Genomic DNA, 23,764 nt, shown 5'->3' on the forward strand with positions numbered 1-23,764 from the left:
AGAAAAAAGGGCGGGGAGGGGAAGCAAAGGTAAATTTTAAAATAATGCATCTGAGAAGGTAGGAAGCCTGAAGCCTTTAAAATACGAGTGTGGGGGGTTTTCAGGAAGAAATGAAGAAGTGATTATCAAATTTAAATTGTTGGAAAAGCAGTTGCGCAGTTTGAAAATGTGACTGAATTCAGGGCCAAATCACAGTCAGGTTTACAGATCGTGTGAAATGATTTGGCTAAATACACATAGTGTCGGGGAATGAGAGACATATACCGTAGTGGGGATGCGATGTGCGGTAACAGTAGGATGAAATTGTTTGCTTCACCACTGTATGCCTAAAATTATGTCTGCACTCTTGGTAACAGACACACAATTTTGATGCTGTTTGATGGAAAATGATTTGCCATACATTACATTAGTGAGGACTTAACTGCACTGTTGTGTCTACTGAGTGTGCACACTTACCTCGTCTTCCTCCAGGCGGCGCTGTGTGTCTGTGATGAATTTGATGTACTGACTGGTGAGAGTCAACAGCTCACTGTAGCGTGTTCTCAGCGTAACATACTGAAAAAAACAAAGTAAAATTCACTTCACCAAATCGAATGAATGATTATTCTTTTTTTAGTCATATATCTTCATATGCGATGCTTTCCTCTTGACTTTTAATGTGAGGAGAAAGCAGAATGTATTCCCTAAATGCCAAAATGGGCAGAGGTGACAATTTCGGTATAATCATTGAGTTAGTTTCATGTTTAAAGAACAAATATGCCTGATTAACAGTCTTCTTCAACATAATTAAATACAAGCAGCTTATAGATCTTTATTGAAGCTGCATTTAGTTTCCCTTCTGTTAGTTTCCATCATGTTCTGCTGAGATTTGCACAGATTTTTCCTGTTGGCAGCTAAACACAGTGACAGGTTAACCATCATGAAAGCTTCCCCTACTTCCTTCACAGCCAGACTGTTCAAAAACTGTTGGTCCTGCCGTGTCTGACTGTTGAAAGCTAGAGCCAATCAAAACATGTCCCGATATGTTGGACGAGGAATAAGAAATAAACACGCTGTTCAGTCCACATAAAGTGGAACACCTGGTCCACCTACTGCTAACAGCTCAACAGCTGTGTTTGTAAGGCCTACCTCCTGAATGATGTTATCGGATGCACACTCCATTTTGGGCTTTTTCAGAGGAGATGCTATGGGATCCTGGAGGGCTTTGTAGGTCAAAATCTGGAACTCGTAGTCCTGAAAACAAGAAGGAGGGGGAAAAAATTAATGTTAAGTTAAGCAGCAAACTTTAATTTTTTTAAAAGTTGAAAGTTTTCAGTATTTACTTTGACAGAGTCGATATAAGCCTTTGCATTTTTCTGGCAATTTTCAACCTCCTCCTTGTTTTTCTCAATTTCTCCCAGGAGTTTCTGTAAATATGATTTAAAACAGAGAATATATCATGATTAGAAACTATTTCAGTGCATACTTCACAAACCAAGCATGATTCACACCAGGGGAGTCAAAAATATAAGTGGAGTGAATTTTTTATTTTTTTTGTGACAGCCCAGTGAACACCAGAGGGCATGATGCCTCTTCTACGCTTTGCCCCACACAACTTATTCTTTCCCGTTACAATACCTTCTCCTGTGCCAGCTGCTCCCTGAGAGCCTTGCTGTCCCCGATTGGCACAGCCTGAATTTTCTCCTGCCTCTGCTTCGCTTCTTCGAGCCAGCGGATGAGCCACTCGTAACTTTCGCGGTAGGAGTTCATGTTGCGCCCCAGGAGGCCGAGCTCCCGCTGCCTCAGGTCCATCTGTGCAAACACAGCTTGCCACCGCTCCAGGAGGCTTCCGACCAGTTGACGGTAATGCTCCAGATCAGCATCGCGCTCGCTGTGAATCCTCGTCATTTTGTCATTCATAGCCGTCGCCCTCCTAAGCTCGTCCTGCAGGCGGTCGAATATCACCTGATCGGCCTCTGCTTCAGCACGCATGGACTGCACAGAGAAAACAGCAAAGTTACCACAAAAATGAAGCAGTCTGACACAGAAACAAACCTGGAAAATGCAGAAACATCTTGATACCTTCAGCTGACTGCGCTGATCCTCCACTTCCTTCTCATCACCAGGAACTTTACTGACGTCGCGCAGACGAGTCTCGTAACTCTTCAGCGTGTCTTCTGCATCTTTAGTGTTTCTGATCACGACATCGATCGTCTTCAGCCTGAAAACAAGATGTTCGCACTTTAGGAACAGCAAAAAAACGCAAACACATAGCTGTGGCTTAAAATCCATCAGCAAGTTCTTGGGAGAATCGCTAAGCCTCACTTGTCCAGGTAGACCGAGGAAAGGCCGTAAACATGATCCATCTTCTTCAGAGTCATGTCCAGTTCAGAGCGCAGCATCGGGGCGGAGCTGGACTGCTGAGGAGAAGCCAGAACCTCCTCGGTCTTTTCAGCAATGGAGCTCAAGTCGTTCTTCAAGCCCTCCAGCTCAGACTGCACTTTCTGTTACAAACAAACAGGAAGATAACTTGCTAGACGACCACTTATTGTTTACTCATATTTATTTCTGCATTCATCTTTGTGTTTTGCACCATTTGCTCTGCAGTCTTCAGGGCGCAGGCTTTCAGTGGTTCCTTGTCGACAGGCTGGCGGAGACGCGTCACCGTTCGATTCTCGCAGCCTTCCAGCCTCAGCCGAAGGTCCTTGATCTTCGTCAGGTAGGTTTTGCACACAGTCTCGTCTTGCTCTCCTAGTTGGAACAACACATATTGGATTTTATATGTATTTAAAAGACGACTAAATCTCTTTATATAAGCCATTTTTAGCAATTTAAGAATTTGAACTAACTGTAAGAGGTGCAGTATTAGTTTCAGGATCCTAAAAGTTAAAGCAGTTATTTCACAGAATTGCCTGTGTTTCTCTGGATGGTTAAATTTTTGTTAACCAATTTAATCTCCTAAGAATAAAAAAAAAATTCTGATTTCCCAAAAAAATCATAAATCTCATTAAGCTAGATTAGAATTTTCCATGATCTGCAAACTGAATGTACTTCTTCATGCATTAATTGTTCCATGTTGGCTATATTTCATACGTGTTAATTTGATCAATTAAGTGCTTTTTCCATTCGTTGATTAATAGTGGGGATCAGCTGCCATTAAAATCCATGCACAGAGACAGGAATGCATTGATAAGTGATGTTAGGAGGGATTCCCAGAATCTATGAGGATGATTAAGTTGATTGAAGTGAAGCATGAAATGAAACATGACAGAACAACAGCTCTCAGCCAGTCAAAAGCTCCTAGCGCACATCGGCCACTTTATTGGAAACACCTTACCTGCTCTGGGTGGCACATAGTCTGAAATGTGAATGCAACAGTCAACTTACACACAAATGACTGAAACACAACTCGTGCAAATGAGAAATGATTTAAAAAAAATATGTAAACAGAATACAGACATGAAAATGTTTCAGGAAATGCTGAGGTGATAAAAGAAACTGATGTTTCAGAAAGAAACGGTGCAAACCTTGCTCTGCAGAGCTGACCATTGTGTTGTAGTGCTGGTTGGCTAGGTTGTAGTTGGACTCCACCTGCATACGATCCTCAGCCCCAAACATCTGGGAGTCCTGGCTGTCTCTCAGGAAGTCCTGATAGTGCTGCTCCAGGTTCCTCAGTGCTAGTCGGTACTCCTCCACCCTCAGCGTCTTAAACTACAGTGGTAACAAGGATGGTGGCTGATATCAAACATTATGAAAACAGCAGTTCAATAGAAAGCTGTGTCTGTATGTACAGTACCGAGGAGAGTGCAATTATCAACTATAAACCAAGTAAAAATAATGTTTCATAATGTTTTTGAAGAAAAATCAATTGATCGTAACAACAAATCTGCACATGCATAATCGTTACCCATCAATATTTTGGGGTGAAGTTTTTATGAACTGTTTTGACAGCAAATTGATATACTAGAGAATAACTAATGTGTACTGTTCTGTTCAGCAGATCTACTGACAGGATCTTGAGTCAATCTTAATCTGTCTTACCCAGATATCCTTCCACGTATCCTCAGATACCATCTAGACATAGTTCGCACTTCCATTTCTGCATAACATGTGCAGCTGAGTAATCTTTGAAGTTTTGCTGTCTATTATTAGCCCCATTAGAGTTTTTCTGCCTCACAGGCATAAATCTAATGTTATTGCAACATGAGGTAAAATGCACCCCAACAGCAGTCATTTCAGCCCTGCTTTCATTGATACCACCAAAAACTATTTTCCGAAAGGTTTCACATTGTGCTGTTACCATGCTGATGTTCCAGCTTTTAATGATGTGGATGTCTCTCATCAGGTACTGCCAGGACAGCAGGCTCTTCATGTCCACAAACAGCGTCTGCCACATGTTCTGCAGCCTCTGGAGGTTTCCGTCCAGCCTGAAGAACGTGAGGTGGAGGTTAGTCTCCAGTGTGTGCACACACAAACGTGTGCATGCGTTACAAATTCAGCCGGGTGTTCTTTGACTCACCCGGCAACACTGTTCACAGCGTCCCTGTTGGTGGGTGGAATCAGGAAGCAGATAGATGGGACAGACGCCTCGTTGCCTTTATCATTCAGCACCTTCCACTTGTAGGGCTGCGAGTTATTCAGCAGAGCGCATTCATCGCCTCTGTGGACTGTGATCTGGAAGAAGATGAAAACAGCAGCTCATAACTGGCTGGTCAAAAGTCACCGTCTGTTTTTGCATATTCTAGATTTTACTGTATATATTTTTTAATGTTATGTCCTTTCAGCGTAATAGAAGTGAACCAAAGCAGGACACAAGTTGAAACTCAATTAAGAATTTCACACTCACCATAAACAACTTAGGAAGTTGGCTTACCTCCATCTGCTTGAAGTCACAAACAGCCTGGACGGGCAGCTTTCCCTTTATCGGAGTAGCAGGGTTACGTGGTTTCAGCTGGACGACGGTCTTGGCTCTCCGCTTCAGGCCTTCCAGGTGAGTTTTGAACTCATTCAGTTGCTCTTTCTCATCCTGGGAAGAGCACATAAAATTCTCAAACTCTAATTCAATAATTCAAAGACATGCAGCCTAAAACGAAGCTCCCACAAACAGAAGAGTAAATATTTCATGCTGCTTTAACGGTGTGGATTTGTTTGCCAGTTCACAGTTTCTGGATGAGCTTAAAGGAGCAAAACACTGGTGAATAAACCCACAGCTGCATCCTGAAGCAGATCTTCCAGCCGTGTGACCGTGATGGTGCGGTCGCAGGTGTACTTCCTCTTCATAGTGTCTTGGATCTTTTTAATCTTCTCCTCTGCCTCCTTCACGTCAGAGAAGAACTGGATCGAGAGAAAAGTAGACCAATTAAGCTGCAGTGGTTTAAAACACATTAAAAACCTGCAGAAAGGGACAGATTTAGTGACGGCCAGCTAACTCGCCAGACATGCGGAGAGCAGTCTGTAAGTGTGGATACCTTGTCACGCTGATAATCATACCTGATAGTAGGCAGTGTTTTCTTTCAGGTGAGTTTCAATGCAGCAGCACAGCTGGAGGATCCAACTCCACTGAGTCTGCAGGGCTCCAGTGAAGGCCTGAGGAAGAGGAAGGATGGAAGGGGAGAGAAGAAAAAGCACATATGAGAAGAAAATAATCATTTATATTTAAAGTTCAACAACATGTGCTCAGCGTCCCACCTCGATGGTCTTCTTGGCTGGGTGTCCGTCCCTCAGCAGTTTGTCTCCTGTGGTCTGGACACCGTTCACTTTCTTCTCCCGGAGCTCCAACTCTCTCATCAAACCCTGCTCCACAGAAACGACAACCAATCATATCAGTACCATCGTCATAACAAGAAATGAGAAACCCACAAGAACATCTCAGTATTACTGTACCGAGTAGTTTTCTTTCTTGGCTGCCATGTTGGTGTTTCGCTCGCTCCAGTCGTAGTTCACCTCCTCTTCCTCTTTCTCATTCAGCCACATCAGCTCTTTGGTTGCTGCAGTGACAAAGGCATGAAGCTGGTCCATGTAGCGCAGGCGAGCCTTTGAGGAGTTCTACAGTAATGGTGACACGTTAGGAAACATTTTTGCAGGGTTAGGAAGAAAACTGGATGGTATTTAAAACATCAAGGAAAATTTTCAGGGTGTTTCTGAACTTCAATGAAAACAGCTGTCGAGTTTGACCTCTCTACAAGACAGTGTTTTTTGATTTTAGCAACTCGTTCGTATTTACCAGGAGCTTGCCGTATTGTAGCTCCAGTTTTCCCAGATAGTCACGGTAAGCAGCTTTGCTGGCAGGTGAAATCTGACTCTGGAACAGATGAGAGACGCCGTAGAAAGAGATCATTAAGAAGAACTACTGATTAGAGTTCAGTCTGTTCAACAATTTCCACAGAAAGTCCACATTTCAGTTCATAACTACCCAACACATTTTTTGCTTGTCATTGCTAGAGTCTCATTTATGAAACATAAGGCTTCCAGGTTAAATCCACCTCTTTGCAAAATCTCATTCTTTTACAGAAATTGCTGGAAAAATCCAGGATGTGTGCAGCGATTCGGAGGTGGACACTAAGCTAACGCTCTACTGCCAAATACCAATTTTCCTCCTGAGATTAAATCTCTCTCTGCCTCATCTACAACACTTTCGCAGATACTTGGTGCCAAAATACCTCATCAGCCTTGGCTCTGTCTATCTTGGAGCGGAACTCCTCCACACACTGATGGAGGCCTCGTTGGCTGCCCAGCTGGGACTCCACGCTGGGAAGGTCCGAGCCCCACTGCCCTTCGTCCACCCGTCGCTGGTTTTCCTCCACCCAGCTCAGCAGATCCTGGATGTAGCGCAGCGTGACTTCATCCAGCTCGGGCCGCACCCTCACGGGGGCCTGCTGCAGGACCTGGGCGCTGTGGACCTGGGTCGTGTGGACTTGGGTCATGGGGATCTGCGTCATGGGGATTTGTGTGATGGTCACACCTGACTTGAGGCGCAGATTGTACTCGCTACGGAGGTTTACAAGCCGCTCATGGAGGCGATAAACTCTAAAGACAGAAACATGTGATGAAAAAAAACGTTCATCGATTTAAAATGTAAAGTTCTAAGATTCACTAGTTTGACATTTAAAGTAATTAGAAAGGAAAAAAATGACTAATTAAATTGATTAAATTGATTAAATCCCATGATGTCTATAGATCTTGATTTCTTTTGTACCTGCGATACATTTGTTCAGCTTGAAGGTGGCGTCCATCTTTTAGCAGCTGAACGTCATTGAAGAGGAGGCGGATCATCCCTTCTGCTTTTTCCAGATCTGCCTCCATCTCTGCTGTGTGCTTTGCAGGTTTCCCTGAGCTCATCAGCCTCACATCCTTCAACAGACAAGTTTTCACATCTCTTTATTTTACTGCAAATAATTTGCACAAAGATGCTTTTATTGGCTGTCCTTAAGAGTTTGTGTCTCACCGTCTGCAGCAGAGTCTCCACCTGGTTGAGCTGCTCCTCGCACACCCCTGACTCCATCTGGACCTTGCTGACAACCCTCTGAAGTCGCTCCAGCCTGCAGGGAAGATGAAAGGTCAGAGGTCAGAAAAGAATTCAAACAGTGCAAACTGACAAGCAGGGATTTCCCTACAGGATACTTTCTCTTCTTTCTCAAAAGTAAAAATGTTAATAATAATTTAAAAAAGAAAAACTTTGAAAGGATATATTAAAGCACTCACTCCGTCTTCTGGCGGAATAAATACTTTAACGCATATCCCTGATGCATGAAAGCCATGTTGTTGCTCCTTTTTGAGCTGTGTGTGCCCAGCAATGCAGAGATGATCTGAAACAACTAAACTAGAAGCTGTGCCCTCCCTTCCTTGTGATTAGACAACAACTTTATGAGAGACTATTTAGTCTAAGGCTATTGCCATGGAGACGACACAGCCATCATGTGTTTGCCCTAATATGATCTGTACTTACTAATCCACAAAGCCGACTCAGTTTAATTTTATTGCCAAAGTGGACGTTATCATTAGGAGATGAGTCATGCTCGTGGTCAAACTGGAACAGTTTCCTCATGCTTTGTGGTTTTGCTGCCGTTTTGTGCTTTGGCAACACAGCGCATGTGATGAGGTTTGGATAACAGCCTGGTTACCTCTCAAATTCAGTCCTGAGGAGACGCTCCCTCTCCAGGATGGCGACATGCAGACGACCCCATTCCTTCTCCACATCTAAAGGGTGATAACCTGGCGGCACTTTGACCTGACCAGCCTGAACCGCACCCTGCGAAAGATAACAAACAACGTACAAAAAAACATAAGATAATATCTGTGATCATTTAAGGCCTCAAATTCTGCTCAGTCTCAGATTATTTATCTTAAGCGATAATTCTGTGCTCCAGGGAAAAAAATAAACATTTATAAAACTGGGTCTAATTTATTGATGGTGGGAAGATTTTCCTTAAAAGATTTTCAGACTGAAGGGGTACGCTCAGTGGGCCGTGGACATAGCAGTATTTGGAAAGATGTCCTTTAATTTATGTATTTTTTTTAGTGACTTTTGTAAGCGTGGAAAAACAGGTGGGATTTTAGTTTATTACTGCAAATAAATGGACACTATTTTCTATTTGTTTTGCACTTTGCTTTTGCAAATCTATCTTCTTTTTATCTGTCGTTTACAAATACAGAAATGTATTTGGAACCAAGACTATTTGTTATGTGCTGCGGTTTGGTGGGATAACTATTTAAAATATTAGCCTTTCATCCCTTCATATTTTTTGTGACTGCTGATTTTTGTTCTGCTGGGAAATCTCACCTCAAAAGACTTGAAGATGTGTTTGGAGCGGTTCTTGTCTGCCTCTTTGGCAGGAAGCTCCGTTTCCTTGAACTTCAGAAACTGACGCCAAAGAACCTGCAGATGATAAACGTAAATAACAAAAGAACAAAAAACACGTTGATCGTCAGCTACTTGATCTGTGTCACACTGATTCTTTCAGATTGTAGGACGCGATCTAGTCACCTCAATCTCTTCGTAGCTGGTGGGGAACTTCCTCTCCTCAAAAACGAGGATGTGGTGTCTGATCCACTGCAGCAGCATGGTGACCAGCTCATAGTACTCCTGCCAACGCAGCTCCAGCTCCTGAAGCACAGATGTTCAAAATAATTACATGCTGATGTTTTCCAGATTGTCCACATGTGATTTCTTTTGTGCTAAATTTCTCAGGCTGCAACTTCAAAATTAACAGGATGATCATTTCTATGTATTTTACATGTAATAATAATAATAATAATAATAATGAGAATAATAATAATAATAAGTAAATGCAAGCTTATAATGACTATAATGCAAGCTCAGGGCATTTAAATAAGAATAACTCTTAATATTGCATTTATATTTTGCATTTTACTGCTGCAGATAAAAGGCGGCACCCGAGATGTTGCCTCTGCTGCTGAATAATTAATCAGTGATGACAAAAAGGTGGGCTCACATTGGCTTTGACACCATCCTGGACGTCTGGTACCCTGGGCATGGCATCATACAGAGAGGACACATATGTGATGATGGATTTCTCATCTGGATGGGGCACATCGACATCTGTACAGAGCAACAAAGACGGAAAAAAAACTGTCATGTTTCAGGGAAATGAAAAAGATGGATGAGTGGTGACTTGAAGTTCCTTAGCTACCAACTTGAATACCAAGTCTATTTGTGGGACCTCTGAAATATTAAAACACAAAAACACTCACTCATGTATTCGTTCCCGTTTTGCAGCATATAAATATCAAACTATTAACAGCTAATACGTAGATTTCCACTCGTACAGCAGTGCAGGCAGGAGAATTAAAGGAAAGGGAAAACGCTTTGCCTACAATTAAAAGTGACTAAACTCATGCTTAAGTGTTCCCTAAACTAAATGTTTGAGGGTGACTGTGCTCACCTTCGGGGTCCAGCAGTCTGGTGACACCCAGCTCTCTCTCTGCCACGCTGAAGGCCTGCTCCAGGTTCTGCTGGTTGGACTGTCGGTACACTTGACTCATATCGATCAGAGAGGGTCTGCAGGCAGTAATCAGCCAGGAAGAACAGTGAGCGGAATCAGAGCAATACACTTTATTACAGCTGATCCAGATTTGATTTAAATGATAAATGACGGCAAGAAAACATGAGGTTAATTAACAAGGTTGGGCTTAATCTGAGTGTTAAATTATAAAAAATGCCCTAAAATGTGCAAAAAATATCTGTTTTCAGTATAAATATCAGCAAAAATGCTTCTGAAAACTATTTAATAATCACTTTTTTTTTTCATGAAAACACTAATTGATAAATAATCTCTGAAGCTCTATTGACAGGTTAAAATGATACAAGTTACATATTTCATGAGTCAAGTTGCTGGAGGCTAGCTGGTCACGTCTAGTATCTCTATTACAATATGAAGGGCAGGCAAAGACAAGACTTGCTACCACAATGAAGATTAAAATTAAATAACACAGACAGTTTTTTTTTCTCTGTGCACTTTGCCAGGAAGTTTGCCGCAATGTAATAACATGCGGGAACAAGCTCAGAGCATCTTAAGGGATCAAAATCCAATAAACTTCAGAGAGAAAGGTTGCATAAGGACACAGAATATCCAGTAAATTCTCCATACACTTCCACAACTCTCTGTATGTAGTACTCCTTTTGGGGTTCTCTGTCACCATAGCGCGCCTGTCTGTAGGAGTGTCTTTCTCTGCTCAGGTGCATGACGTGACGCTCTGATCCTAGCTCCTGCTCCTCGCTCTGGGAGCCTCGACTGGGGCGGGCACATAAGCTGTGCGAGCTTTGACCCGAGTCAAATGAGCTCTCGGTGGGAACATCCTCACAGAACATGATCACCCGCTCATCCAGGTCACTGAGGGAGCCCAACGTGCTGCTGGAGGCGCTGTTCAGACGCCTCTTCGAGCGGAACTTTCTCTTCAGGCTGTGCATCGTAGTAAGAGCCAAGTTTCCAAGCTTTGATTTTGCAAAAGCAGAAGCTAATTAAAAAAAAACCCAAAATGTGACGCAATGGAAACCAGTTAGAAATTCCAGTCTTGCCGCTTCCTGCTGGGATCCAAATAGTTATTGTCCGTTTTCTGATTTTGTTTTTTTAGAGTCCTCACTGCAGTCCTCAGCACATCCTTCTCTTCCTCTACCAAGAAAGAAACTGTGGCAGAGGAGTTCGAGTGCTAGCGTTTTGCTGTAACCTGCCAAGCCTCCACCTCCAGGGCAGCCCTTTTTTCCTCAATTTAATATGATACACCCGTTCCGTCTCTTATTTCACAGAATAATGCCAGCTCAAGTCGACTTTCTAATAGTGCGCTGTTTTGTCTGCCATGTGCTGCAGGAGCTGGAGGTTTGTGCAAACAGAATCAAAGTGGCACTCCACCCAAAGTACATGTTTCGAGCGTATAGTCACCTCCTTCGGGTTTGATGGGTGGCTGTTAAACACCAGTTTCCTTACTGACAAGGACAACGGCAGCTGTAGTACACTTAAAGTCACGACACTTCTTATAGTGACAGTTTTGAACAGCAGCAAATGGTTTATCTTGTTCTATTTTTTACTCATACATACAACAAAATAAAGCATTTCCATCCGAATTACTTTCTATTTAACCTTATTTCGATGAACCAGAGATTGTTTGGGACATGTTGAACAGCAGAAAATCTGATTAAGCTTCTTTGGAAGTTATGTTACATCCAATAAAAACTCCTGCAAGCCACATGGTCAATTATATCCTTTTATATACATCTTTTCTACTCTTATAGAAACTTAAATAGCTTTGCACAAACTGACCACAGATGGTTTTTAAAGCGTCCTCTTATGCCGTACAGTACAGCGTCTGACACATTTTACCCTAAACTACCTTATTTAAAAGCTGTTTATTGTGCCTGAAAGTAAAATTTAGTGCTTTTAAAAGCATGTACTGTACAAGTGTTAATTACTGTATTTAATCACCAACTGTTAAGGTATCTGTCAACACAAATTCTTCAGTTGTGACTCAAGCACAAGCAGCATGTGCAAAACGATGCACAAAAAAAGAAAAAAGAAAAGTAAAGATATCATAACAGAATATCTGAAGAGACAGTTTATTACTGCTTCAGTTATTAATGAATGAAATTATACTAATAAAGTTACAGTTTGCTGAAAATCATGCATTTAGATATAACTCATAAATGTTAAATACTGGAGTTTAAGGAAATGTTTTTAGTTACAAAATATCTGAATTCAGAATGAATGAATGAAATAATGAATGAAGTCTCCCTTGACTTTTCTCTTAATGTTCGATTTATAGTAAGTGTTCCATATTTGTGTCCTGACAAGTCCAACACTGCACGAATGCCAAATTCAAATATGAATTTAGGATTGCTGCCTGGATCTATGCCGATAAATAAAGGAAGAAACAACAACGTGAAATATGCAAAAGGTTAAACGTGTAAAATTCCTGCCTGCGGTGTTACAAGATCCCCAAGTCCAGGCAAGTCTTTCCAACTAGAAAATGTGTCTGTGAAGCTTGAAAAACACCTCTGTGCTACAAATGGCCATGATTTCTATTCACGCAAGGCCGAGTTATAATCAAAACACCTCACTGAGGATGCTGCTCACCTGTGTTTGTGTATGATGGCGTTGAACAGCTTGCCATCCCTCCAGCTGCCGGTGAAGTTGTCGCAGCGCAGGCCCTGGTATCCCTCCACCATCCTCTGAGACCACAGCAGCAGCTTCTCTTTGGCCGTCATGTCATCCGACTGACCGTTCACCTGAATATCTGAGATCTGTAGGGCAAGACGGGCAAATAGTCAGTCATACGAACTACAGAGATCTCCTTTCATATCAATTAGACTTGTGTTACTGTGTTCACAGCTCGTCTGTGGCTTTCCTAGACAACTTTCTCCCATTCAGTTCTTGCACAAAGGTGGTATTAGCTAGTACACTACCATTTTGTTCCTGTTCTTGTTTCCTTTAAAGAAAGCAGCAGAGATGCAACTATATAATAGGAATTTTAAAAGGTGATATTTATTAAGAGGTCTTCTTTTCCTGGAAGACCTGGAGGTGGTGGTTGATGACATTTACTCTAATGTCTCTGCTTAGACTTCTTTGCTTACAACCCGAACACGGAGAAAGCGGCAGAAAATGGATGGATGGGATGATTATTATTTTTCAACTTGTCTTGAGTTTCACATTTAAAGATTAACTGAGACTGAAATGCTAATTGGAGGGCAGAGTAAAACTTTCCCTGCTCAGTTCTTCCAGATTTGAGATGAGTCACATTTTAAACCTCAAATGTTACACGGCACTTTTGCTCGGAGAGCTCCTGACATCCACTAAGCTCGCTTTTTGGAGGATGCTTTTTAATTACACGAGCAGAAAACAGTAATTTTAGAGCGAAATTGTTTATGAGCAACTGAGTTGATGATCTTCTAAAGTTACAGTGTTGTTGTGCCAAACAAAACTTTACAATAAATGTCTCAGTAGCTGTAAACGAAAGTTGGACCGTGCAGCAGAAACACCACAGGAAACGTCTTTTTTTAAGAGCTGCGAGGCTAAGCTATGAGTCACACGAGCATGCTACCAACGTTTCCCACAGCAAAATGGTTGATCTTCATAAAAGAAGAGAAAGGACAGAATAGACCACTTTTTAGAGTTTCAGCTTTTGAACTCCTGGACATGAATTTTACTGCTCACATTTTAAAGCTGTTTGACGGAGTGTGACCATTAGCATGAATCCATCACCCAGAAGTTTCCCAGTGTGGTACAAATGGTGCTTTTGAATGTTTTTGGTATTTGTTTGCCTGGTTCACGTACCAGATGGGCGGAGGTCTCACCTAAACTACGCACATGCTGTAACAATTAAAGGAAATCTTGTGGAAAACTCTTTTTGCCTCTTTTCTCAATGCAGAAAAAACAACCTGCTGCACGATTTAACAAAACATCAGCAAGTTTTTGTTGTCTCTGTATTAGAACCTTCTGACTTTTAACAACAATAAGACCCAGAAAACATTCAAGAGTATGATAAGTCTACTATATTTTAGTTGTTGGTGATGCATTAAGCTTTAATTGATCAGGTGGAGTCATATGTGCAATTCTGATATTTTCAATAGTAAACATGTACATACCATAGATTTGTCAATCTAATGTTAGTTTTATGGATTCATTTGTCATCATGGAGATGTAGGCTTTTTTAAACGATTTTATTGTAATTGTTGGTAATTATTCTACAACTAGGAATTTTGTTCTGACTATTTTTCAGATGTTTCTGTATTTTTAAATATTTTGACTTATTCTGTACATATTATTTAAAATATTTATGACAATTTGATCAACATCAAATTAAAATAAAAGTATTACGGAGTCACCAGTGCAATGTAATTTTTTTTTACATAAAAATGCTTGAAAATCATAATGCCGTTACAACAATTTCAGGATATCATAAAGCAAGCGTTCCTGCAGGACCTCGCTTGGTCGTTTTAGTCGCTAGAATCATTTGGTTGTTTTAGGGTTAAGTGACTTCCACCGCTCTAAAATTTCATGGTGTATAAGTGGAACGAGCGCAGCTTCGCCACCACAATCCGTTTCCAGTGTTTTGGGGAAGGCTGATGAGTCACAGCAGAAGTAATAATTTTACTTACATTTTTTTGACAGGAAAGGGTGGAGAATGGAAAAAGAAGGCATTTCTTCCTTATGTTATTTTTCCTTGCCGAGGGAAGCCCCTGTGCTACAACGTGGGCACAAAATGACTCAGACAGCGGGTGGAAATCGGACCTCCACCCTCGCTGCCTCTCGTTTTAAAACGTTCCTCTTTCTCTGTCACGAAGCCGGACCATTATTTTTTTATTAATAGACAAATCACCTGTGTGCATTAGTCAGCTGTGAGCTGCACCTGGGGAGCTCAGAGGAAATCCACCATTGTTTTTAATAACAGCATGTGCTGAAAAAAAAATCTGGATTTGTTTTGATGAAATAATGTCTGCTAGATGACTTTTTTGCTTTACTGCTTTACAGCAAAGAGAATATTCAACCTTTTATGCACTGATTAGCAGTGAGTGACCATTTCTGTTTTCCCCACTGCAAAGCTTCTGAGGAAGGCCTGAGCTTCCACGTCTCCTGCCAGCTTTCTCATGGGAATCACTGAGTCATACTGAGGGACACAGAGACTGATCCCACATGCACATCTCAACATCACAGTCATTACAGCATCAAAGAAAGTACTCCCACTCTTTTCTCCCAGATGAGGAAGACATCTGCCTGCCGACTGATTCTTCCAATGTGACGTGTGTTGCTATAGGCAGTATAAGCAATTTTATACTGTTTATGTTATGAAATAGGAAGTGAAGCCTGAAATTCACAGGCATGTGACGATCGATCTTTTGCCAAACGTCTAATAACCTCCATTTGGAAACGATTGGCCGGTGGACTTCACTTTACTGTAACTGCTGTGTCAACATCAGCCTTCACTGATTCCCAAAAAGGGAACAGCACTTTAAATTTCCTTACCACAAAAACAGAAGCAAAATAATTACAATGAAGTATAAAACGCATGTTACTCATCCAGTGGAATAATCAGATCTATTAAGTGTGCAGTTTAAAAGTAAAACACATCATAGCTGAGGACATACGACTCAGCTGCCCCATCAGGCATCAGTCAGTTCATGCTGAATACATGCTGAGAACTCGGAGTTTGAGCAGAGCCAGGGCACTTACAAAATCCTGACTGTAAAGCTACAGAACAGTGCAACACCATCAATACAAACAATCAGCTCCTTTATAACAGCTAAGCCAGGAAACTCGACCCAACTGTATTTATGCACAAATGCAAGACTACAGATAAGGTTTGTCTGCTGCTTTGTTTTTGAAAGTTGCAAAGTTTTGAACTAAAGTGTTCGAGTGCTGTTACAGAGACAAGCCATATTAAAATAGCCTTAGATAACAGGAAGGCTTCTTTGTGCAGTTCATCACTGAAATAGGAGAAGCTAATAGTAAGTGTGGTCTCTAATCCCATTGTTGGTTATTAGCCAAATTAATAATAGGTAGCTAGCATAGACATGCTAAAAGCTAATCAGTTGCTGGTTGCTGTCGACAGTCGTGCTGACAATGATAAATCATTAATACCTTTCCAAAGAACAGTCAAACGCAATTATTCATGAATTTGAGTGAAAACATCATTGCTAATAATTATCATTAAGTCCTTTAACCACTACATTTACGGTATCATGGCAACCTCAGCATAAAGTAGCATGTTTGTTCAGACCTGCTGTGGAATGAGTCAGAGCTGTGGTTTGTAAATAAAGTTTTAATGAGGAACATAAAACTTAATTTTGGGATAATAATTACCTTCAACCATTTATCTAATGTATGTTTTTTAATTAGATTTGGCCTGTGATTGTATAGGTGTCACTTGTGTTCCATATACAGTAAAAACTGCAGTTCTCTCTACATTCATTGAGTAAAGGTTGGTTTGTTAACGTGAGATTGCCCAGAAGCATTATCATAGTGACTGCCAATTGCTTCTAGATTAGCTTTACTGCCATACAGTAATTTACAGCAAAATGACTTATGAGTGTCCTACATTACCTGGAAGTGAAGGATGATGGTCCATATCAAGCCAAGGGTCAGCTTGGGGTTTCCATCTGCAATGTCATCATTCCTGATGTTGACCAGTTTGACCTGAAAGGGTGTGGATAAAAATATTTTTACTGTGCTGAATACTAAGTAAAATAAAACATAATATAAAACTGTTGTTTTTCTTAACTACCTGTCTGTGTTTGAGAAAGTCCAGGGCGATCTGGACATTCTGCAGCTTGTGGAAGCGCATACGGCCTTTCTCCCGAGGCTGTAAGAGACCAGATGAGACCAAACATGAAGTGAAGGGAGCACTTTAGGGCAGCAAACAGCAAAGCCCCATGACTGAGGAACAGGTGTTTCAGGCTCCAGTAACAAAGATCCATTCTCTACTGTACATATTTTCACAGTCATGGACTCGAAAACTTAAATTTAAAAGAAAGCAAATTTGAAGTGTGATTCAAATTCTGCATGTTTGTGATCAAAGCGTTCAGAGCTGACCCTACAAGACCCTGAAGTGCATCAGAGATCCAGCCAAGATGTCTGCAGGTGAAAGCATGATAATGAATGATAAACATTCTCAGTGATTCTCCCAATCATCAGTCACAACTCTTCTTTTTTTTTTTCCAAGACCTTTCAAACACTGCTCCCTGGATAATGGATTATTACACTTTGCCCCGAGTTAACTGATGACTGATAAATGTTGCTTTTCTGTTTTTAGCTGCAGTGCAATCCAATCAAGCAGATTCCATAAGGTTCAAGAACTCTTAAGCCTTAGAAATTATAGGAGTGGCGATCCTGACATGCACTCGTGCTCCAAGTTCTAAACTGCAGAATTAGGTTGTAGTGACTTTGATTTCACTACAGTGTAAGAAACCACCATTTGAAACTGATAATAATAAACAGTTATTAAAAGGACAAGGACAATCAACTACAAATAAGTATTATAGCAGAAGATAGAAATTCATACTCTCTATCCTGGAAATCTCCCAAGTCAATCAACCTTTATATAACAGGAATGTCTAGCAATGTTTTCAAAATCAATCCTCATTGCACAAGCACATGCTATGACTGCTGCTGGTATATTCAGCCATTTTCCATTGATATAATTGTGCTGTAAAATCCAACCCAGACCACAAACCATTTTTGTCAAATACTTTCATTCTCTAAATGAAAACTTTGGTTTTGTACACTTCTGTAATCTGTGATGTACAGCTTTCTCAGATCTACAAGGCACAATCATAAAGTTGCGAAACTCCAACCATAAAAAACAACAACTTAACATATATTTTTTATTACATAGGAACAAATCCTGCTCTTTACTAATTATGTTAACAGTTATTTTTAAGAGTTATAGCAGACTCCAATAAGTCTGAACACAGATCAGTTCAATCACAGTTCGGGTTATTTGGACATCTTTGGATTTTAAGGTCAAACGTCTGACAGCAGAAGAACTTGTGATGCAGAGCCCAGTGGAAAACTTAAAAGAAAAGCTGAGCTTCTTTCATAATCCACAATGTTCATACTTGGAAATCGTGCATTATTTTCCTGAAAACTTGCTTTGTGTCTTTGGATCTGAGACCAGACATGACATGAAAAGTCTAAACATACTGACACACTGAGGTCTTTGGGGAAACTGCTGATGCACAAATACGAGCAGTCATAATGTGGTTTCCATGGATGAAGTGATCTAAAAGTGGCATCCATGCTGGAAGTGATCCAGAGGTGCACCAGGAGAAGATCTTGAAGGGGAGACTTGACAAATTAAATCAGGCATGTTTCTTAATTTTTATGGGTGGAGTCTTTGCACTTTTTATGATACAGCCCTTTAACGAGGTAAGGACATAAAGCTACATTAAGAACAAAAACAGTATATTTTTCTAGTTTATTCTTTTCTATTCTTAAAGAAAGCTAACTTTAATGTTTACTTACGAAAACGCTAAAATAATTACTACAAATATTCTGAATAAAGCCACCAATTTAACCACATGTTTCCTATCATGGCTCCTGAACCTGCCAACTCACTGACAAAATGAAAGAGGACAATGTTGACACAGAAAGGGACAATACACAGGGAGTGTGACCATCATCATGCACAACCCAGCAGCCACCTGGGGTGGTGACACATGCTACGCCCGCGGAGGCGGCCAGCCACAGTCCAGGCGCCACTCACCAACCGCACGTTCCTCACAACGTCACGTTCCCTCGGCTACCACAGCAAGAGCATCGCAAGAGAGGAAGGCAGAGGCAAAGGGGGAAAGGTCAGGGCAAAGGTCAGCAAACAGGAATTAGACAAAGGAAAAACCAGGGATCAAACAAGTCAGTGCAGAGAGGTTAAACGATGGAAGCAAAGAATGAAATTAGTGTTTTAAGGTTACATCACCAGAAGGTGTGTTCCCAAAAAGACTAGTGCTAAGCTAAGTAAAGTAAAAGAGTGTGCACAGCCTCAGCATGTACTGAAATGTCCAAAAATCTCTAAAGAATTAAAGTCAACACATGCAGAAGTGGAAAGAAGAAATCCAGAGTAATATCTGCCTTATAAACATTTAAAGCGGTTGAATTAACAATGAGTAGACTGGACAGTAGAACAAAGATTACAGCAAATACACTGAGTAGGGCAGTAGAGCTGGGATGATAAGAAATGCCTAGACAAGACAAGGGAGTTACAGAAGAAGCACAAATTCTAATATCGGAAGTGAAATACCACCAAAAGCTTACCAGAGTCTCTCCAGAGAGCACCTCCAACAGGGAGATGAGGTTGTGTCCATCTCTGAGGTCCTCGTACAGGTCAGTGATGTGTCGCTGGGCCTGGAAAGAAAGGAAAGAAACCAGTTTTATCAGTATTGATGCATACAGGGACATTATTTTTTCATTCAGACTCCCATGATATCAGCACCAGTGCTGAATCACTGCACACGACACAAACAGTTGCTGAGAGTTCCTCACAGTTGACAACGGACAACAAATTTGTAACTTTATAACTCACAAATCTCATCTACAAACAAATTAAGATAAAAAGAAAAACGTGAACACACAACAGTGGGGGACTGCTTTTACCCTCTGCCTTCTGCAGCAGCAATTTGCTCTGGCTTTTTAAGGATTTCACCCCTTTTATTACCTGCCACAGTAATAAAAGGGGTGCTCCTTACTATTATTTGTAGTTACACTTTTGAGCTGTTGTAGCCAAAGAACATGCAGACACATGCTGCACTGCAGAAAATGCTCCAAAAGTAGACAGAAAAGAGCTGAAGTCAGCGAGGGGAAGGATCAGAGGTTAGCAGTAAAAGAGGGTGGATGAAAGGGAGAGAGGGCAAGGGAGGGTAAAAATGTCAACACAAACATGCAGGGAGGAACAAATGTGTGTGTGTCCACGCAGCTCTCTGCTCACAGACAGCACCTACCTCTGCCTTCCAGTGCTGGTGGGAAAGAACAGGAGGACAGGGTGAAGGATGGAAAGAAGAAACAGTTTGATGTGAGAAGATGTAAAACTTAAAAGGACAGTGGGAACAGTGAGACAGATGGTGTGATTTGATGGATAAACAAGGACAGTCAGCTGCTTTCCGTTTCAAATTCTTTAATTTGATTCCTTCTATCCCTCAAACTAAAGAAACATGTGCATGTCGCTGTATTAATTTTATTATATGTACTTTAGTTCTCTATGATCTGCACTGGTTTCAGTGGGATTGACCCAGCTAAAAAGGATTTATAAAACACAGAACAGCATCTGTTTTTCATTCCTCACAATCTGAAGTGAAGTGTAAAACAAGCTACAGTAGATGGCATTTATCAGACAGCTGACCGTGAGACTTACAGGCCTCATAGTTTAATCTCATGACTCTGTTGTGACCATGAGTCCAAAGTGACTCGAGGGCCAGACTGCCTGAAGTCTTTTGGACCTAAATCAGAGGGATTACCCGAGAAATAAACAGTGACTATGGACAAAGCCTGGGAGTCATCTCGGACGGAGCCCGGTATCACAGGATACACATGGACGTCAGCAGACATTCTTTAACACGTTTCACTTCCCGTGTTAAAACAAGGATTCATCAACATGAAAGTGTTGTAGAGACGCAACAAGGTCCAGCTGACACCGCCCAGATAGGACTGTTTTTTTTTTTTTTTTCCTAATCGATGGTTCAATTTTAAACTAAATATTAAAAATAACTTGTTTAATATAACCTGATCAAAAGCAACTTGCTTCTGTTAGGCTGCTCTTTGCAAACAGAAGGTGTGAGCCTCAGGTGGGCGGGGCCTCAGGCACACGGATGATCATATAAGGATAGGAGCTCTTATTAACATCAAAAGGAGCAAAGAGCAGAAAAATGCTTAAAGCTGAGTGTTTACAGCAGTCTTGGGTCTGAGCTTTTGACTCACGCTGACTTCATTATTTAAATCTTTGGCCACGTTTATACATCAACTATTTAAAAAATAATTATGAGACAGAACACATCTGCTTATAGAAATATAACACCTGCTAATACTAGAAACCTGAGACTCCAACATACAAAGTTAGCGTTTTATTTCTTTATTATTTTCCTGTTGTCATAGCAACATGACAAGTTTTTTTGTTTTTTTAAAGGATTCTTTTAAGAAATCCCTGCCTTCTCCACTTATGAGTAACACAGTGACTCATAAAATGACTCAAATGTAAACATTTCCTGTCTTATGTCATAGATGTGAAAATTCGATTTGGACTTTCCTTAGGTTTTGGACGGTCGCTCGGAATAAACTAACGAACTAAAGGCACCCATGAAATCATTTCATTACAAGTAATCATTACGTTTTAAGGCAGCAAAAATACATTTTAAATTATTCTTATTTCTAATTACTACATAAAAATCACGAACCAGTAGCTCATTAGTTCAAAATGTTCTTACATTTTACTGAGACAGACTCCCTCCACATTTTAAAAAACTGTCATTTTGGAGTTTGTGGTTAAGGATGGATCAAGTGACCCTGAGCCATCCCTTATTGATGCTGCTCTAGGCTTAGGCTGCAAGTTGACTTCCCATGATGCACTGAGCATTTCTGTCAAGGTTTTTATCTACCACTGCTGCCTCGCATTAGACTGTGTCTTCTCTCACTTTCAGTGTGTGTTTTTTCGTATCTTTCTAAGCTCTCCTTTTTCTTTGCCGTCACAGCAGATGGCTGCTCCTCCCAGAACCTGGCTCTGCACTGTTTTTTCCTTCCCACATCACTTAGTGCTGCTCATAGGGGCCTTGTCTTATTATAAAGGTTTTCTCCATTACTTTCCAGCATAAAACGCCTAGAGACGTTGTTGTGATTTGGCTAAATCTAAATTGAAGTGAACTGAAACTCAGGGCTCCTATATCTTGCTAATCACTTGATTATCCTCTGAATTACACAGAGAACCACAAGTTCCCAGAACTGAAAATATCTATTAGATATTAAATCACTCATTTTGTCAGACCATCAGTGCAAAACTAAGATATGTTAAATTTATGTTGACTGTAAAATTTATGAGCAGCAAATCAGATTCAAGAAGCTGAAACCAGTTATTATCTTGGTGTTATGCTTAATAAATCAGTTTAATTATTGCTATTATGAAAGCTGTTTTAGTCGGGATAATCTGCTAAGTGATAGCTACCAAAAATATTTCTTACTGTAACAGGACTTTGCTCCTCACCTAGTTAGAAGCATTTCCTTTTAAGGGTAAGGGTCAGAACATTTGTTGAGTGTTGTTTCAGACGTATTTAACACTGATCACCTCACACTGAATCAAATACTAATTCAACGTGGAGTCCTGGAGTTTCCTGTCCCCCTGCACAGTCCTGATGAGCCGCCCCGACCATCTGGATTCCAGATGCGTAACCTGACCGAGCCCAGGCAACGATACCGCTCTTCCCGAGCGCCAAGCTAAAGTGAGGCCAGGTGCGTGTGACTCACCCCCTCACATGCATACAGTTAACAGAAAGAGCGCGGTTGCTATTGTATCTGTTGTTCACCTTTTCCAAAGCTTTTAAAAGGAGGTGTGGAGAATCTAAATCTGATTTAGTTTCAGATTCTCTTCCAGTTTTATCTTCAGGTAATGTTTCCCAGCAGTGAGATCAGATAGCGCCGCATCTCCTAAGAAAACGTTTTTGTGTAATTTAAGTTATTATAACCAGATGGGATATGAAAGAAAGTCCAGCTTTTTGGTGTTATTTGAGGACAGCAGGAGACCTTTTTACCTACCATGGAGAATTACAGTTGAGTTATAAACTCCACATGACGTAAAGTTAACATTTTAATAGGTTTTTGGAGATTTTTAATCTATCTGCAGTGAAACGTATGTATTTTCATGGGTGAGGGTTGTTTGAAGCAGAACTTACCTTCACAAGGTGCTTGTTGACCCATTTTGTGAAGGTCTTTTTCTGAACTCTGTCCCGTTCATCTGTGGAAACACAGCAAATATACACTCTGTTTAATTTATGGTGTTAATTTAAGGGATTTTGCATTTTTAACAACAATCACTAATCGTGTATTACAAACTCAGTGGTCCAGACTTACGGAAACAAAAACCATAAGCACAATTATTAAAACCCCCCCAAAAGAAATCTTGTATTTGGCTTTTCCAAAACAAACTACTAGCAGACAGGAGGAGTCATTCTTTTTTGCATGCTAGCTTAATGGCAGATAATCACTTTAAATATCATACTCATCAAAGGCTAGTTTCCTTGAATAACTCACAGACACAGGAACTACATCCATATCAAGCTTGAGAAGTCTGAAACAATGATTCCCAAACTTTCTGGGCTGTGACTTTTGCACAGAAGCCCAAGCATTGCCCACCATCTACATACAGCCATCTAACCCAGCGGGCCCCAACCCCCGGGCCACGGACCGGTACCGGTCAGTGAGTCGTTTGGTACCGGGCCGCGAGTCTTGAGGCTCAGGGGTGAAATTCATGGTTTTCATAGGTTTTATTGTTAACTCTGTAGTTGTGCGTCTTATTTTGAAAGAAATATTTACGCGTTACCATAGTGACCAGAGAGCATGTTACTCTCAGTGTTGTTGCCACTTTTCAGGAGGACGTTGCTAATAAAGTTACACAATTACACAGTGAATTCGCGTTTATTATTATGTTTACAAAACACCACAGTTTTTGTCTTGGTCGTATGATTTTATTTTGTTGTATTTATCCGCAACACCTTAAAGGCCGGTCTGTGGCACAAAAAAGGTTGGGGACCGCTGATCTAACCCATAGGCCTGGATACATGATGGCCGAAACTAAATAGAATTTGTGTTTA

At 40.9% G+C, this 23,764-nt stretch overlaps 1 protein-coding gene across 6 annotated transcripts in view; it reads right to left on the reverse strand.

The window, feature by feature from the left end:
- pleca (plectin a) overlaps nt 1–23,764 on the reverse strand; it is a 100,356-nt gene that overhangs the window by 13,180 nt on the left and 63,412 nt on the right. For 4 of the 6 annotated variants that reach the window (XM_005739775.2, XM_005739779.1, XM_005739780.1 and 1 more), the window contains 31 exons: nt 22,847–22,908; nt 19,916–19,930; nt 19,233–19,322; nt 16,708–16,785; nt 16,527–16,619; nt 12,564–12,730; nt 9,882–9,997; nt 9,432–9,538; nt 8,963–9,082; nt 8,759–8,854; nt 8,100–8,227; nt 7,424–7,517; nt 7,175–7,329; nt 6,639–7,005; nt 6,203–6,280; nt 5,863–6,024; nt 5,668–5,772; nt 5,470–5,565; nt 5,188–5,313; nt 4,853–5,005; nt 4,499–4,653; nt 4,280–4,406; nt 3,507–3,690; nt 3,317–3,337; nt 2,573–2,730; nt 2,305–2,483; nt 2,062–2,200; nt 1,618–1,974; nt 1,323–1,406; nt 1,129–1,233; nt 457–555 (listed from right to left, as the gene is read on the reverse strand). In XM_005739775.2, the coding sequence (XP_005739832.1) occupies nt 457–555; nt 1,129–1,233; nt 1,323–1,406; nt 1,618–1,974; nt 2,062–2,200; nt 2,305–2,483; nt 2,573–2,730; nt 3,317–3,337; nt 3,507–3,690; nt 4,280–4,406; nt 4,499–4,653; nt 4,853–5,005; nt 5,188–5,313; nt 5,470–5,565; nt 5,668–5,772; nt 5,863–6,024; nt 6,203–6,280; nt 6,639–7,005; nt 7,175–7,329; nt 7,424–7,517; nt 8,100–8,227; nt 8,759–8,854; nt 8,963–9,082; nt 9,432–9,538; nt 9,882–9,997; nt 12,564–12,730; nt 16,527–16,619; nt 16,708–16,785; nt 19,233–19,322; nt 19,916–19,930; nt 22,847–22,908 (4,016 nt within the window). The remainder of the gene's footprint in view (nt 1–456; nt 556–1,128; nt 1,234–1,322; nt 1,407–1,617; nt 1,975–2,061; nt 2,201–2,304; nt 2,484–2,572; nt 2,731–3,316; nt 3,338–3,506; nt 3,691–4,279; nt 4,407–4,498; nt 4,654–4,852; nt 5,006–5,187; nt 5,314–5,469; nt 5,566–5,667; nt 5,773–5,862; nt 6,025–6,202; nt 6,281–6,638; nt 7,006–7,174; nt 7,330–7,423; nt 7,518–8,099; nt 8,228–8,758; nt 8,855–8,962; nt 9,083–9,431; nt 9,539–9,881; nt 9,998–12,563; nt 12,731–16,526; nt 16,620–16,707; nt 16,786–19,232; nt 19,323–19,915; nt 19,931–22,846; nt 22,909–23,764) is intronic. The other 2 variants (XM_005739776.2, XM_005739777.2) reach the window with 2 other exon arrangements.

The sequence above is a fragment of the Pundamilia nyererei genome, unplaced genomic scaffold (genome assembly GCF_000239375.1).
Source record: "Pundamilia nyererei isolate P.nyererei 1_Seehausen unplaced genomic scaffold, PunNye1.0 scaffold00093, whole genome shotgun sequence".
NCBI lineage: Eukaryota > Metazoa > Chordata > Actinopteri > Cichliformes > Cichlidae > Pundamilia > Pundamilia nyererei.